General features: G+C 40.2%; 1 protein-coding gene across 1 annotated transcript in view; it reads right to left on the bottom strand.

The window, feature by feature from the left end:
• ABCA12 (ATP binding cassette subfamily A member 12) overlaps positions 1–14470 on the bottom strand; it is a 170932-nt gene that overhangs the window by 111777 nt on the left and 44685 nt on the right. Inside the window, exon 3 of the mRNA XM_059168127.1 lies at positions 4951–5104. Within this exon, the coding sequence (XP_059024110.1) occupies positions 4951–5104 (154 nt within the window). The remainder of the gene's footprint in view (positions 1–4950; positions 5105–14470) is intronic.

Raw genomic sequence — 14470 nt, 5'->3', positions numbered from 1 at the left:
AAAAATGCCTTAATATGTTCCTCCATCCTAGGATATCTTTAATATTCTTAGGAGGGACTTTGGAGATGTATATCTGAACTAATACATTTCTAAACGTTTTTAAAGTTACTATGATGGACAGATGAGGCAATGTCTCGGGGGCCAGATGTGTATCAGAAACAAACAGAATATGGGGGAGATACTATCATCTTTCAGGTGATACTACACAAAGGATGTTCTACTAGTCCTGAAACAGGCTGATTAATCTGGCAACACTACTAACACAACACTTATAATTTTTTCTATCACTATTTGCCTATTCCTTCAAGCTACGCAAGAGCCTCTATTTATTTCTCTTTCATTAAACTCTGGGATTCTTGCTCTGTGGCCTGTCTCAAACACAGCTCCATCTAGTCTGGGATCCACCACCCTCTCTGTCCTTAATGATCACATCCTTAAAGGCCTCTGGAGAACTCTCCTGACATCGCCCCACCCAAACCCCTCTCCTTTCCAATAACATATTCGCCCCCTTTGTTGTCTTATGTTCTGGGCAGAGTGAGACCTAAACACTCATCACATTTACCATGTTATATGGCAACTCACCTGCTTACCTGTCTGTCTCTTTCTCCCACTTGACTGCAGGTTTGTATACAGCATAGGACATGCCTTTTCCATCTTCGTGCCTGCCCTGACTCTCAGTCTCCAGCACGCGGTACACATTCAATACATTCTTACACGGTGAATTAACAATTTTGCCTACATGGCAGTTAACATTTCCTCCCACTTTACTTTTTGATAGATTAAACTTTAACCCTTTATTTTTGCATGACTAAATGATTCTAAAGTGGTTACTAAATGGTTATAAATTACTCTGAAGTTAATACAGTATGTGACTTATACATTCCCTGTCATCCGTGTCGTCAAACGAGGACACACAACTATTCTACTTCCATTTACCTTATATTCCCAGTGATATCTTTAGGTCAGTTTCTCCAGTACTAAACAAAAGCCTTGGCATTTTAAAATTATCCCTGGGGGCACCTGGGTGGCTCAGTCAGTTAAGCATCCAACTCTTGATTTTAGGTTGGGTCATGATCTCAGGGTTGGGAGAGTGAGGCCCACATCGGGCTCCATGCTCAGTGCCAAGTCTCCTGGTCCCTCTCCCTGTGCTCCTCCCGGCACTGGCACTTTTTCTCTCTCAAAAAATTAAATAATCTTAAAAAAAATAAATTATATTTGAATAATTTTAATCAATTATTGAATAACGTAAGGTTAACTCTATTAGAAATTCCATCTAAGCCAATGGGAGCAGAGCTATGATTTTGGAAACCACAGGTCATCATGTGTGTCGGCATGACAGAGAGAGCAAATCCACGGAGGCAATTCTCCCACGGGATTCTCAGGAATGCTGAAGCACTTCTCCAAATCATGACCCTGTGTGCTCTGGAGGGTGATGTTCACTGCTCACTAGCTGTGTGAACGATGGCTCAGCCAGGGGCTCCCACTGTTCCTATAGATTCTTCGAGGCAGTGAAGAGGGAGGAAGGACCCCAGGGTAAGTCCTGTGATATTGGATCATCAGTTGTACAAATGAGCAAGAAAACCCATCAATGTAATGTTTCTTTTTCCAGACAGCTAGTTAGAGTTGATGCTGAGTATGGTGTCGGATTTTTATTTTCAAGCACCTGATCCTGAAGCTAATGCCTAAAGAAGTATGCATTTAATAACAGAAGGCTGGTGCCGATGCAAAAACATCAAAACCCTGGGCGACTCACCAGCATGTAGAGGCAGCAGCGTGATCACGTCTTTAAGAAGAGCCCTGATATGAGGAAGTGGTTATGCAACATGGGGGCTTAAGTGGGTAGGAGAAGAATCAATGAAACAAGATGGAATTGGGAGGGAGACAAACCAAAAGTGACTTAATCTCACAAAACAAACTGAGGGTTACTGGGGGGAGGGGGTTTGGGAGAAGGGGGTGGGATTATGGACATTGGGGAGGGTATGTGCTTTGGTGAGTGCTGTGAAGTGTGTAAACCTGGTGATTCACAGACCTGTACCCCTGGGGATAAAAATATATGTTTATAAAATAAAAAAATTAAAACAGAAAAAAAAAAAAAAAAAGAAGAGCGGTCTATTAAGATAAACATGGTGGGCCTCTTTTGATGAGGCCAAAGATGGCATTTTCTTCCCTGCACTTACAAAGCAGAAAAAGAACACAGTTTTGTTTCATAATGAAGCTATGCTGGTAAACCTTCCTTTACCAAAGGGAAGCAATTTAGTGGAGCTGCTTACCCAGTAGCCATGCCCCTGTTTCACTGCATGGCCGTATAAACCATAAAAGTTAATAGCGTGGTGGGAAATATCATTAATGCAATTTTATTATTGTACATAATTTTCTAAATTAAGTTCCAATTACTTCGTAGTTCAGAGAAAATACTGAATATACAGCAGTATACAGTTTGGGCTAGACAAACTACCTAGGGGTTAGAATAAAACAAAAAAAGGGCACATGGTCATCTGCCTAGAGAATCATCAACAGAGGATAATATAAAGCTGGACTTTAATTCTAGTCCCAAAACTAACTCAGTGACTCATCTTAGGGAGTGTGATTCTCTATGATGTCACACAGAAAAGTATTCCTTTTTGGGAAGGTACATTTATAGTCTTAGACATTGATAACAATTCCCCTCATAGTAACTTGGTTCTTCATGAAAAAAAAAGAAAGAAAGAAAGAAAGAAAGAAAGAAAGAAAGAAAGAAAGAAAGAAAGAAAAAGAAAAAGAGAAAAGAAAGTTGACAGCCCCAGGTAGAGCTGCAACCCAATTTGTTCATAAGGGACATTAATATTTCCTATGTCTGCCCAACCCCTTCGTGAAGATCTACCTGGTTACTCCACCTGAGAGCTCTCTCTGCTTTCAATATGGAAGGTGTCTTCCTTTAGCACCTTCTGATCCTCTTCGTGCATTCTTTCCTGTTACGGTGACTGCTTTAATATCTTCCCTTCCTTATTAGGACATAGGCAGAGATCCCACCTAATTCACCACTCACAGACCGTCTATGAATTAGCTGAACAACCAAGATGTCAGGCTTCCATCTCCGCTCTCCTCCGATTACGCAAGAGGGCACAGGCTCTTGTTAGCTCTTGGTTCCCTTGCAGAGGTAATGCAGGTATTGGTTGAGGTAATACACTTGCATACACTTACAACATGCTGGTTTCACACATAAGATATTCATGTCATCTCCCTGCTTAACACCTTCCAACGGCTTCTCATTATGCTAAAAATAAAATGCAAATCCCTTCCCTTTTCCTGCTTGCTCTGTCTCCTGTGTGTCTGTCCGACATCTTCCCCACCCCTCGTAGCATCTCTCACTATGTTTTAGCAACCTTAGCCAACGTTCTGTTCCCCTAAATGGTCAGGTTTATCACCCACCACCTGAGGATTATTTGCTGCAGCTCTGCCTGGAACTCTGTCTTCATCTGCTGTTGCTGGTCTCTACCCAAATGCTACCTGCTAGCAGAGGCCGTCCCCTGCCACCCTACTGACTTCCTACCTTTCAACGTCTAGCCCATAACCTGCTATCTTCTTTTTGTAGCACAGCTGTTATTATCAGTAATTAGGCTCTTTATTTCTTTGCTCATTTTTTTGCCTTATTTCCATTAGAATGCAAGTAACGGAGGAGGAGAGGATTTGTCCGATTCACATCTGTGTCATGGTACCTAGAATGGTGCCTGGTACACAGAAACATCTCAGTCATTATTTCTTAAAGAAATTACTAAATGAAGGAAGGAACATCAGAGTGTTTTAAGGATTCAGACTCATTTACTTATTGAAACAACAAAACCAAGGTGAATTAGCAACTCCACAATTGTTTTCTGAGCCACTGCCCGTGACAATTTTCGATATGTTTCTATTTTATGCTAAACAGCTCGCAGTTGCTCTCTCTCAAAGTATCACCCACATTATTTGATGACCAAAATCATGGTGATATTAATAGAGAAATGGTGTTTAATGTCAAGGAAGTTAAATTACAATTTTGGAAATAAGTATCTCTGATTGGAGATAAATGTAATCCTTCCCTGAAAAACACTTAAAAAAAAAATCTCTAGCCAGAATTATCTCATGGTCGACTCAGATAAGAATACTGTTTTCAGTTCTACAGATAGGTAGGTTCCTGGGAGTCCCTTAGGTAATGGTCTAGATTATCTTTATTCTTCAGTTGCCTCTCACACCAAGAAATAGGACACATTAACCTCATTGAAAGGTTGTTATTTAATAACTATACTTTTAATTTTATTACTTTGAATTCTAGAACTTTATTTATTCCTTTATTTTTTGAAGATTTTATTTACTCATTTGAGAGAGAGACAGAGACAGCATGAGTGGGCAAGGGGCAGAGAGAGAAGGAAAGGGACAGGCTGACTCCCCACTGAGTGCAGAGCCAGATAGGGGGTTTGATCCCAGGACCCTGAGATCACAACCCAAGCAGAAGTCAGACACTTAACTAAGCCACCCTGGCACCCCAATTTCTAAAACTTAAATTTCCTTATTTGCATCTCCTGGGTTTCCATTACATTGGGAAGTACCACATAGAGTAATATAAATAACTCATGCTTCCAGAAGATAACGCCCCTAATATTGCCCTGTATCTGAAGCTTGTGATCAAGCTTAGGACAACGTGTCACTGACAATTTGAGGTGGAATAGAGAATCTCTGAGGGAGGAATGGCTTGGCCACCCAACTTAAAAGCAAAGTTTGGGTAATCCATCCAAAATAGATTATGTTAAATCCCACATGAACATGGTAATTTCAGTGTGTACCCAACTTGTTTGTTCATTCATATTTAGATCACCACATTCGCAGATGTAGAAAATAAAGTCATACATCTAACCCAGGAGGGCTTCCTGAATCTCTCATAAGTAAACAAATTCTGATCTCTCAAAACAACTGAACACACTTGGGAAGAGCCCTTACCTGTCCTTCAATACCACATCATCAATTCCTTTCCTACGAAGCAGATCTTTTGGCCCATAGGGCGTGTCTTTGCATTTAGAGTCTGTGTCACAGAGTAGGGTTTGCAGGAATGGGAAGAAGCCGGTACTAGGAAGGTTTCGAGGTGCAAGGTAACCTGAAATTAAAAAACAAAACACAAAAATTACATCGCTATGGCATTTGCCTTCGATGGGAAGGAAGTATAGTAACTGTTTTGTGAAATTACTTTCTGGATTATGACTGTCCGGGTCCACTAATGCATCAAAAGATGTAAAAATGACTGCTGCCTTACTAATTTCTTTTCCTGAAATTAGCTGCAAGAATGTCTGCTAGAGTGTTTTAAAAATAAATCACTGTATAACCATATGATAAAACACAATGCAGCTATTAAAAATGTTATCAAGTAATACAGAAAATATTTATAATACCTTGCCAATTAAAATGAGATCAGAAAACAGCATGACCAGAAAAGTTATAATCTTTAAAAAATATATAAATATATGTGTATTTAAAAACCTGGAACAGGGGTGCCAGGGTGGCTCAGTCAGTTAAGTGTCTGCCTTTGGCTTTGGTCATGATCTTAGGGTCCTGGGATGGAGCCCCACATGAGGCTCCTTGCTCAGTGGGGAGCCTGCTTCCTCCTCTCTTCCCTGCTCATGTTCTCTCTTGCCATCTCTCTCTCTCTCTCAGAATAAAACAAAACAAACCAAAAAACCTGGAGGGATTTCCTTGGAGATATATTTCTTTTCTTTTCTTTTCTTTTCCCCTCTGGAGATATATTTCACTTTATTTTTGTTTAACTATATAGTAACTACTTTTCCCCACAATGTACATGTCTTCTTTTGTTATCAAAGTCATTATAAATGCAGCTAGTCTTCCAGATACCAGGAAATATTTTTGGTCTCCTTAAAATTCAACATAATATAAATAGGATTAATTATCCTAGGCACACAATATTTTTTCCTACTTAAAAACCAGTAAGAATGGAATAAATAAATTCTCCAAATTAAGATCACAGAAAACAAAAACTTCAAGAGTAAAAGGTTTTGTAAGCTTCACTGCAACATTTGCTTTGTAAAATATGATGGCATATACGTGTCAAAAAACAGGCAAACTGTAAAGCACAAACCTTTTTGCAATTAGGTCTAGTATTAAAATACTAGGCTCCTCTTTGTGGGAGAATATGGAGACAATGAACTTTTTTAAAAAAGGCAGGTTTAGACACTGTAAGAGTAATTCCACACCAAAACTAAAAAGCAAAACCTTAACTTCCTCATGAATCTGCCAAAAAAGATGTCCATACAAGTCTGTTTTCATAATAACAAGAAAGAGGAAAGGTTAAACAACAAGAAAATACTAAGAGCAACAAGGTTGCATATGCATTAATATATAAGCAGGGAGAGTAACAGGTAGACATTTGATCTAAGTAACTTAAATACAGCTCTACCTACAGAAAATTGGAAATAAAGGGGAAGGGGAAATAAGAAAGTTGGCCAGAAGTAAAGAGGGAAAAAAAAGGAGAGAGGCTGGAAGATGTGTACTGTTGACTCTGAAGATGGAGGAAGGAGCCAAAAGACCAGGAAAGCAGACAAACTCTAGATGCTAGAAAAGGTAAGGACACAAATCTGCCTAGAGCCTCCGGAAGAAATGTAGCCCTGCTGATACCCGAACTTTTAACCCATGAAGACTAAATCTTAGACTTCTCATCTCCAGAACTATAAAATAGTAAGCTGATGGGTTTTTAAATTGAAGGATAGCTGACACATAGTACTAAATTAGATTCGGGGATACAACATAGCGATTAGATATTTATATACATTATGAAATGATCACCACAGTAAGTCCAGTCACCATCTGTCACCATACAAAGTTGTTGCAATATTGTTGACTATATTCCCTACATTGTACTTTACATCCCATGACAGGCATTTTATAACTGGAAGTTTGTACCTCTTAATCCCCTTCACCGATTTTACCCATCCCCCAACCCCACTTCCAGTTAACTCGTGGTGTTTGTAAGACACTAAGTTTGTGGTAATTTGTTAGAGGAGCCATAGGAAACTAATACATGAAATAAGACTGGTATGAATTAAAATTTTTGAAATTTAGAAGAAACTGGAAAAACCTTAAATCCACCAAACTATCCACAACTGCCTTCTAAGCTGCACCCCTTTCTGACACCAGAAAGACCAGGGTCTCTCCTAACATTTAACCCAGTGAAAACTTCACTGGGAAGTGGACCTTCACTGTTTTCACTGTAGTACAATTCCCTGAATGAGCTGGAAAGAGCAGTCAAATTGCCCGTTAACCTTTCGCATCACCCCTCTATCAAAATTCTGCCACAGTAGACTGCATACAGCAAGACCTTTACAACTCTGCAGGGAAATTTCACCACTAATGGTGATCTACCCTACCACACATCCCAACGGTAGCCGCTCTCCCAGAGTGTGGGTCTGCAAATGCTCTCATTCCTGTCTGACCTCAAACACATGCGGTGGGTCCTCTGAATGAAGAGCAGATAGCAGGAGAACGGAAGTGGATGACCCCTTTGCTGTAGGCCCTTTATTGCAGTGATGGAACAGCTGAGCCAGGCAGTGCTGGTAACAACAACAGCTCATGGGAAGCCGTAACACAACAGGAAGAAAAGGGGAAAAAAGGGAAAAGACATCCTGGGAAGAAGATCTGAAAGGAGGTGGCACATGACATCCAATTTTAGTTTCTCTGGCATTGATTACAAATCAGTTATTAGAGAGGCATTTGGAAGCGTTTAAATCTGCAAGATTCCTCACTGTTATTACTACAGCGATGCCTACTTTATCAGAAAATTCATCGCAGAGTTGCTTTAAAAACTTTTTTAAAGTCCCTACAATGTTCAAAGTACAGACAGTTCATGCTTCACACGGATTTTCTGACAAGTGATATTTAAGCTGTTACAATGGGTTCATGCAAATGAGGAACTGGCTTGGGTGTGTGCATTTATAGTAAACACCGTGCCAGGCACAGCATGGACTGCCTGTGTGATTTATTTTACCATCACCTTTTAACTAAGGACCATGCACTCATTAAGATAAGGAAGACTGTTGCAATAACAATCACTGATTTACTAAGCGTCCACCTCCTCACTGTAACATGGAAGGCATGTGACATACATTTATGTCACATCCTTCTTTGATATCCGTAATACAGTTTCTCATACACAGCAACTTTCCACATCATCTGGAGATTCTCTAAAACTAACAAGTCAGAATTAAATATCATTCAACTTTATCTAGTGGTTTTCTTGTGCGGAAAAATGGATTTCTCCCCCCACCCTCCATCTTCTGCCCATCTCAGTTACGTGTATGCCAGGAAGTAACCACTCAGAGCAAGGGTAGACTCAAACCATCACAGGTTTTAAAGAGCTGCTGATGATAAGTTGAACTCATTCTATTCTGAAGATGTCTCTGGCACATTCAGGTTCCAAAATCATGTTTCTCTTTATATCCGTAAATGCTAGGATGCAGGAAAAAAGAGAAACATTTCTCTATCCCTCACAGGACTTCTGTGCAGCAAGCACTGAGCATGCAAATTAGAGCTAAAAACTGGTTGCCCAGATTCACAGCCAGAGCACAGATTTAAGGACAAAGGTAGAGGAAGATCATAACTATGCAAACCACAGCACTACATGTAAGTAGAAAGAAAAACAGATCTTGGGAGCTTGGGATGGAGGCTAAGGCAAGATAAATTCCTTGGAATCATGATTCCCAAAGGTCTTATACTCAGGACATTTATGACTATCTCCAGGAGAAAGAGAATCGAAGAACTTGCAATTCCACGGGGAAATTGGCACCAGAAGACTGGTATATCCTGAAAGTGAGGAGGGTGAGTAATAAGCAAGATCCCAATTCACCTGTGGTTTAGTTTCTGAGGGGCTCCATGCAGAGGCAGTGAAGTAGTCTGAGCAACCTCCCATGGGTGGGGAGAGGTTATTCTCATAAAAGGGACACAGTCAACATTACCTACATAATGTAACACTGACAGATTCCAACATTATTTCAGGGAGTTGAATCAAACCAAACTACAAAGCATTTTTAGGAATAACCTACCAATTAGCTAAGCTTTTAACTAAATCAGATTCGGTTTTCATTGTTTTAAGAATGAAACTGGTGTTATAAAAAGATTCAGCTTAAGAATTAAAAAAATATTCTGTAAAGAATTGTGATATCAACCTACACATCTATGTTAACCTAAAAGGGGGATCAGGTTTGGTTTTCCTTTCCCTTTCTTCACAAAATTCCTTAATCAGACAGTATTTGTGTGACATAATACAAAGGTTAGAGTACTAGTCCTCAAAGCACAGGTCCCAGACCAACAGCATCAGCACCACCACCCGGGAACTTACTAGAAATAAAAATTTGAGATGCCCTCCTGGTAATTCTGATGCACACTAAAGTTTGCCAACAACAGGATTAGACCACAAACTTTTGCAGGGGAGTCAGAGAGTGAATCTTTATTAGCTGTGAGACTCAACTGTACCCATCACATTACTAAACTCCGTCAATGTAGTATGAAAGCAGCAGTAGATAGTGTGCCTATTAATGGGCCTGACTATATTGCAATAAAACTTGATTTACAAAAAAAGCAACAGGCTAGCTTTGGCCTACAGGCTCTAGTTTGCTGACCCGTGGGGGGAATGACCTCTCGTATTTGTCCCTCTCCCTCTCCTCTCTTGCTCACTTCTTATTTTCATACCTTCCCCATCCTTCTTGTTCTCTTCCTTCATCTCTTTTACTTAATATCCCTTAATATCCCCTTTCTTCTATTTTCCAATCTTTTGTTCTTTCCTTTCCACTGACCACCCCCCTCTTTTGGCTCAATTTCCAATTCTTTTTTCTCTTTCTTCTGCTATTCCCTTCACCAACTCCCATAGCTCTTTACTCACTGGTACAGCCAAGAATGCTTATTTCCCCCCAAATCTTCCTTTACTTCTGTCCCTTTTTCACCTCCACGGGAGGATTTTTGCCTCCTTCCATAATAAATTCAGGAGCCCGCCGCTCACTGGCACCGTCCAAATATTTTCTATTTACCGTATTATTAAAGAAAGAAATGGCACAGTCTTTTCAATCACGAAGTTGCTTCCATTTGACATCATTAGGCTGAGGAAGCATTCTGTAGGCTACCTTGGTGACCTTTGTAGATATTATAATAATGACAGATATTGGAGAACTTCCACTGTGTTTCTTTGTGTTTTCCTCAAGGCTGGTCAGAACCCAACCTAGATGATATTTTGTGTTTCCAGGTAAAAGGAATTTGGTCTTTGCCCCAGTAAAGAAATGAATGATGTACCTTGGAAGGAAATTCTTATTTTTTAAAAATATGAAGTTATTCATTTGGAGTGTTATAGTTTTCTTAACTTTTTAGATAAAGGGTCACATTAGCAGAATATGTTATCAGGCCTTCTGATCGATTAAATGGTAAGTCTCCTCATGAAACACCACAAGAATTTCTCATCATGACAAGAGTACAAAATGAGACAAGTATATCTGGAAAATCACCTATAAACAAATAACCAGATAAGAATAAAGAAAGTATGAGAAGGGAAGTGAATCCCAGAAGGATATTTGTAATAATCTAGTAAAGTCAATCTTTTTATTCTTCTTACAGTTTTTCAGCAAATTTCATTCTCAATAACATCTTTAAAGATATAATTAAGAATATTAATGACATAAACCTAGCCTTTTAAATTATTACATGAGTTTTTATCAGGAACCCATAGGACTGTCCTTGTTCTTCACAGGCCCTTTCCATTTGGAGGAGAGAACTGATCCCTGAGGGGAGGTGTCCTGTTTCTTCACTCATCACTAGGTAAACTCAAATACGTTAGTGCTTCCTGATTCTAATCCCTCTGAATGTGGGTTTGCTTTTCTTTCTTTCTTTCTTCTTTTTTTTTAAAATCTTTGCAGACCAGAGAGACTTTAGCCTAGGGTGTAATACTGGTATAACTTTGAATCTTCAGGTAAAGTCATGAGCTCAATAAAATTGCACTTCTTGAGAGACTAGATAAAGAATAAGCTACTCGAAAGAATGAAAAACCCTTACATAGTACTGAACACAATGCTTGACACAGTGCTAGCAATTATTAACGATATGAATGAATGAATGGATGAATGAACAAACCCCTGAAGGTCACAGGAAGACTGCATGATTTAGGATTTTAACATAATATCCACCTTTATCTTTATCATTTATAGCAAATTTTATCCCATATTACCATAAGTTCAATAGCTAACCATGGATACAGTAAGTTCAATTGATAGTAAGTACAATGGGTAATACTGCATTATATTTATGTGCCTTGTAAGAATGGGTAAATCAATACTGATAAAACCAGTAATACTTATTATAGGCCATTTAGGTCTCAGTTTCTTTAAAAATAGAGGGAGTACACACTGACATCAATAATATCAACCACAGAAATTACTGTCCACAGAGAGAATCTCTCCGTCCCCTATCTGTTCAGTGAATATTTACCAAACAGACACTGAGTATCTGGCCCTGAGGAAGGTGCTAAGTAAGGGTCATCCTTCAATTTTCTAAAAATAAGAAATACTTCATTTAAACATTAAAAAATTTATTTCTAGGTTATGCGTGTGTGTGAGAGAGAGAAAGACACAGAGAGAGACCACCTACTTTCAAAGCTAATCACACTTTTATTATATAAGATGCATATAGAAGTCATTTGTTTTCCTAAATTATCAGAAATATTATGTACACAAGTAGTGTATGTTTGAAAATAAATGGCAAAACATTGGTAAGAAAAAAAAAAGTCCTTTTTTTTCAAGAATTAAACAATGACCATTTCATACAAGCCCCAAGACCATCCTATAGGATAGGCAGGGCAATGGTGATGCCCATTTTGTAGACAACCTCAGAGAGATCAAGCAACTTGCTCAAAGTCACATGAAAAGTTAAGTGTCACAGATGGATCCAGAACTATGTGATACACGACAATAATGAAAACAACATTCTGTTCAGCTACATTTTCCTGTATCGTGGAGTGAGCAGACTGAGAATTTGAAAAACAGGTACCATTCTGGTTTTGATGCTGATTCACTAAATTATCAGGGGTCAATTAACCTCCCCATGTCTCTATTTCCACATCTACCAAATGGAGGATAATGGGCTTTGCCACCTCACAGAGCACAAGGAAGATGAATCAGGTAACTTGTATAAGGCACTGGGAAGACTGGAGAGAGAAGGCCGTGTGGAATCTGGAGTGCCCACTGCTCATCAGACTGCTGTTGCGTCATGTATGTCATTTACCACGCAGTGAGCAGGGCTGTGCCGCTCCACCTGGGCTCCCATCCCTGTGCCTTGAACCAATGACTGGTTAGGAGTATTGTTAGGAGTGCTTCTCTCCCTAGTAATTCATAATATGTACCTGTACCACCTGCTACAGTGCTTCAATTACTGCGTGCCCAGTAGGTGTGGCACCATGATACATTCTTCCTAATTCTCCCCAGGCAAGTCTTGCTCCATCATCAGGTGCTTTTCCCAGGTCAAGTCCTTTGGCAAAAAAGTAGACTGTTCCTGGCAGTGAGAGCTGCGGCAAGATGCTAAGTCCTATAAGCAGTGTGTAAGAAGGCCCTATACTCAAAAGGCTGGTGTCTCTCTGTGCTGCAGAGACCCAAAACAGACCCTGGGTCATCTAAGATGGTGTCTCACATATACTGGGATCTTCCCCACATTCCTCAGACTTGGCTCCAAGTATGGTAACCAACAGGTTTTTAAATGGAAGTTTCCTGGGGAAGATAATCTGGGGACTCTGGCTACAAAACTGCAGGTGCTGGGGCGCCTGGGTGGCTCAGTGGGTTACCTCTACCTTTGGCTCAGGTCATGATCCCAGGGTCCTGGGATCAAGCCCCGCATCGGGCTCTCTGCTCAATGGGGAGCCTGTATCACCCCTTCTCTCTGCCTGCCTCTCTGCCTGCCTGTGATCTCTGTCTGTCAAATAAATAAATAAAATCTTTTTTTAAAAAATTCAAAATTGCAGGTGCTACAGGAGGTGCGAAAAGATTCTTGCCCTTCTGATACATGTGGCATATTACTATCATTATTTTTTAGGATAAAGGGCTGAGGCAGTTTAGACTCAGGACCTTGCTATCTCTTCAGATGTTGCCTCTTTGATCCTGAAGTGCACACTTGAGCTGATGGTCAGCCCAAAGGGCTCCATAACCCATCTTCCTTAGTTTCCAGAAGAGATGTGCCTCCTTCCTTTCTGAAGATTAAGGGGACCCTGTTGGGCGATGGATTCCAAAGATCATGGCTTGATTTATTTAAATTGTAAACAAAATGATGTGATTCAGGGCTAGGAGACGTAATTATAAAACACACATGCCAGATAATAAACTCCCACATGGAGTGAATCTGGAGTTTAAAAAGACTTACTAATACTATTAAGGATATTTGCCCTTGGCGAGGAATCTTGAGTTCTATGGCTCTTCTTAGGCGAGTGGGGTCCAACTGTTTTCTCAGGACTAACAGTAACCAATTGAAGCTTGTCTTTCAGTAACAAAGATTCACAATTGCCTTTTTAAAAATCTTCCTTGCCATGGCCATCTGCAAACAGAATCTTGGCAACTGTTTTATTTCCTTCCAAATCCGACGTTCAAAGAAAAACAAACCCTAGATTCTTCTTCCATTGTAGAACATTCCTCCTATAAAACTTAGTCTCTTAATTCTTCCTAGATACGGCTAACCAGGAAAGTGCCCCATAGCCGTTGGGCAGGGCTGACCAGAAGCTGGATCCACACTGATGTGTGGCTGGGCTGACGGCTAACACTGAGAGCCACTGCGCTGCACCCCACTAGCCACAGACTCCCCTGAAAACTGCCCCATTCCACAGGTCCAGGGACATCTGTTAGCACGGAGTAAAGGGTGGAGGTACTTCCCCCATGCCACCATGTTCCTCCGGAGTTGTCAGCGAAGTGCTATGCTCTCATTATTACTCACAGGGATAGCGCTCAGCTGGGGAGTGAACTCACAAAACCTGCAGGGGTGGGGGCCGAGAACTGAAGGACTGATTCTACTCCCACCAGGGTGGTGGTCTCCAGTGTGATGTTGCCGTTGGGGGAGCAGGGGGTTGGGGAGCATAAGCATTTCCATAAACCAGGCTCTGGAGCCAAATGAGTTTAGGAAACTAAGCTCTATCTTCTGTTCTGGGAAAGCCAGAATACATTTGCATATTAAAGATTCTGAGAAGTTTTTCAGTAAAAAACCTGAATACCTTTAGTTAATTCCACATTTCCACAAATGTGAGTACAGAATATTAATTCTGTTTCTTTTTTTTTCTTTTTCTTCCTGTTTTTATTTAAGATTCCTGGGAATGAATATTCCATGGGGTGCACTTTGGAAAACAGTGCCTTTACCTATGATCTCACATATTCCCAACTGAAAAGGAATCTGGAACTGGAAAATTTTTTTGGCCCCCAGGAAGGAACTTTTAACATAAGGAAATATCTTG

This window comes from Mustela lutreola, chromosome 3 (assembly GCF_030435805.1).
Source record: "Mustela lutreola isolate mMusLut2 chromosome 3, mMusLut2.pri, whole genome shotgun sequence".
In the NCBI taxonomy this organism is placed as follows: domain Eukaryota; kingdom Metazoa; phylum Chordata; class Mammalia; order Carnivora; family Mustelidae; genus Mustela; species Mustela lutreola.
This window is presented reverse-complemented; position numbering and strand designations above follow the sequence as displayed.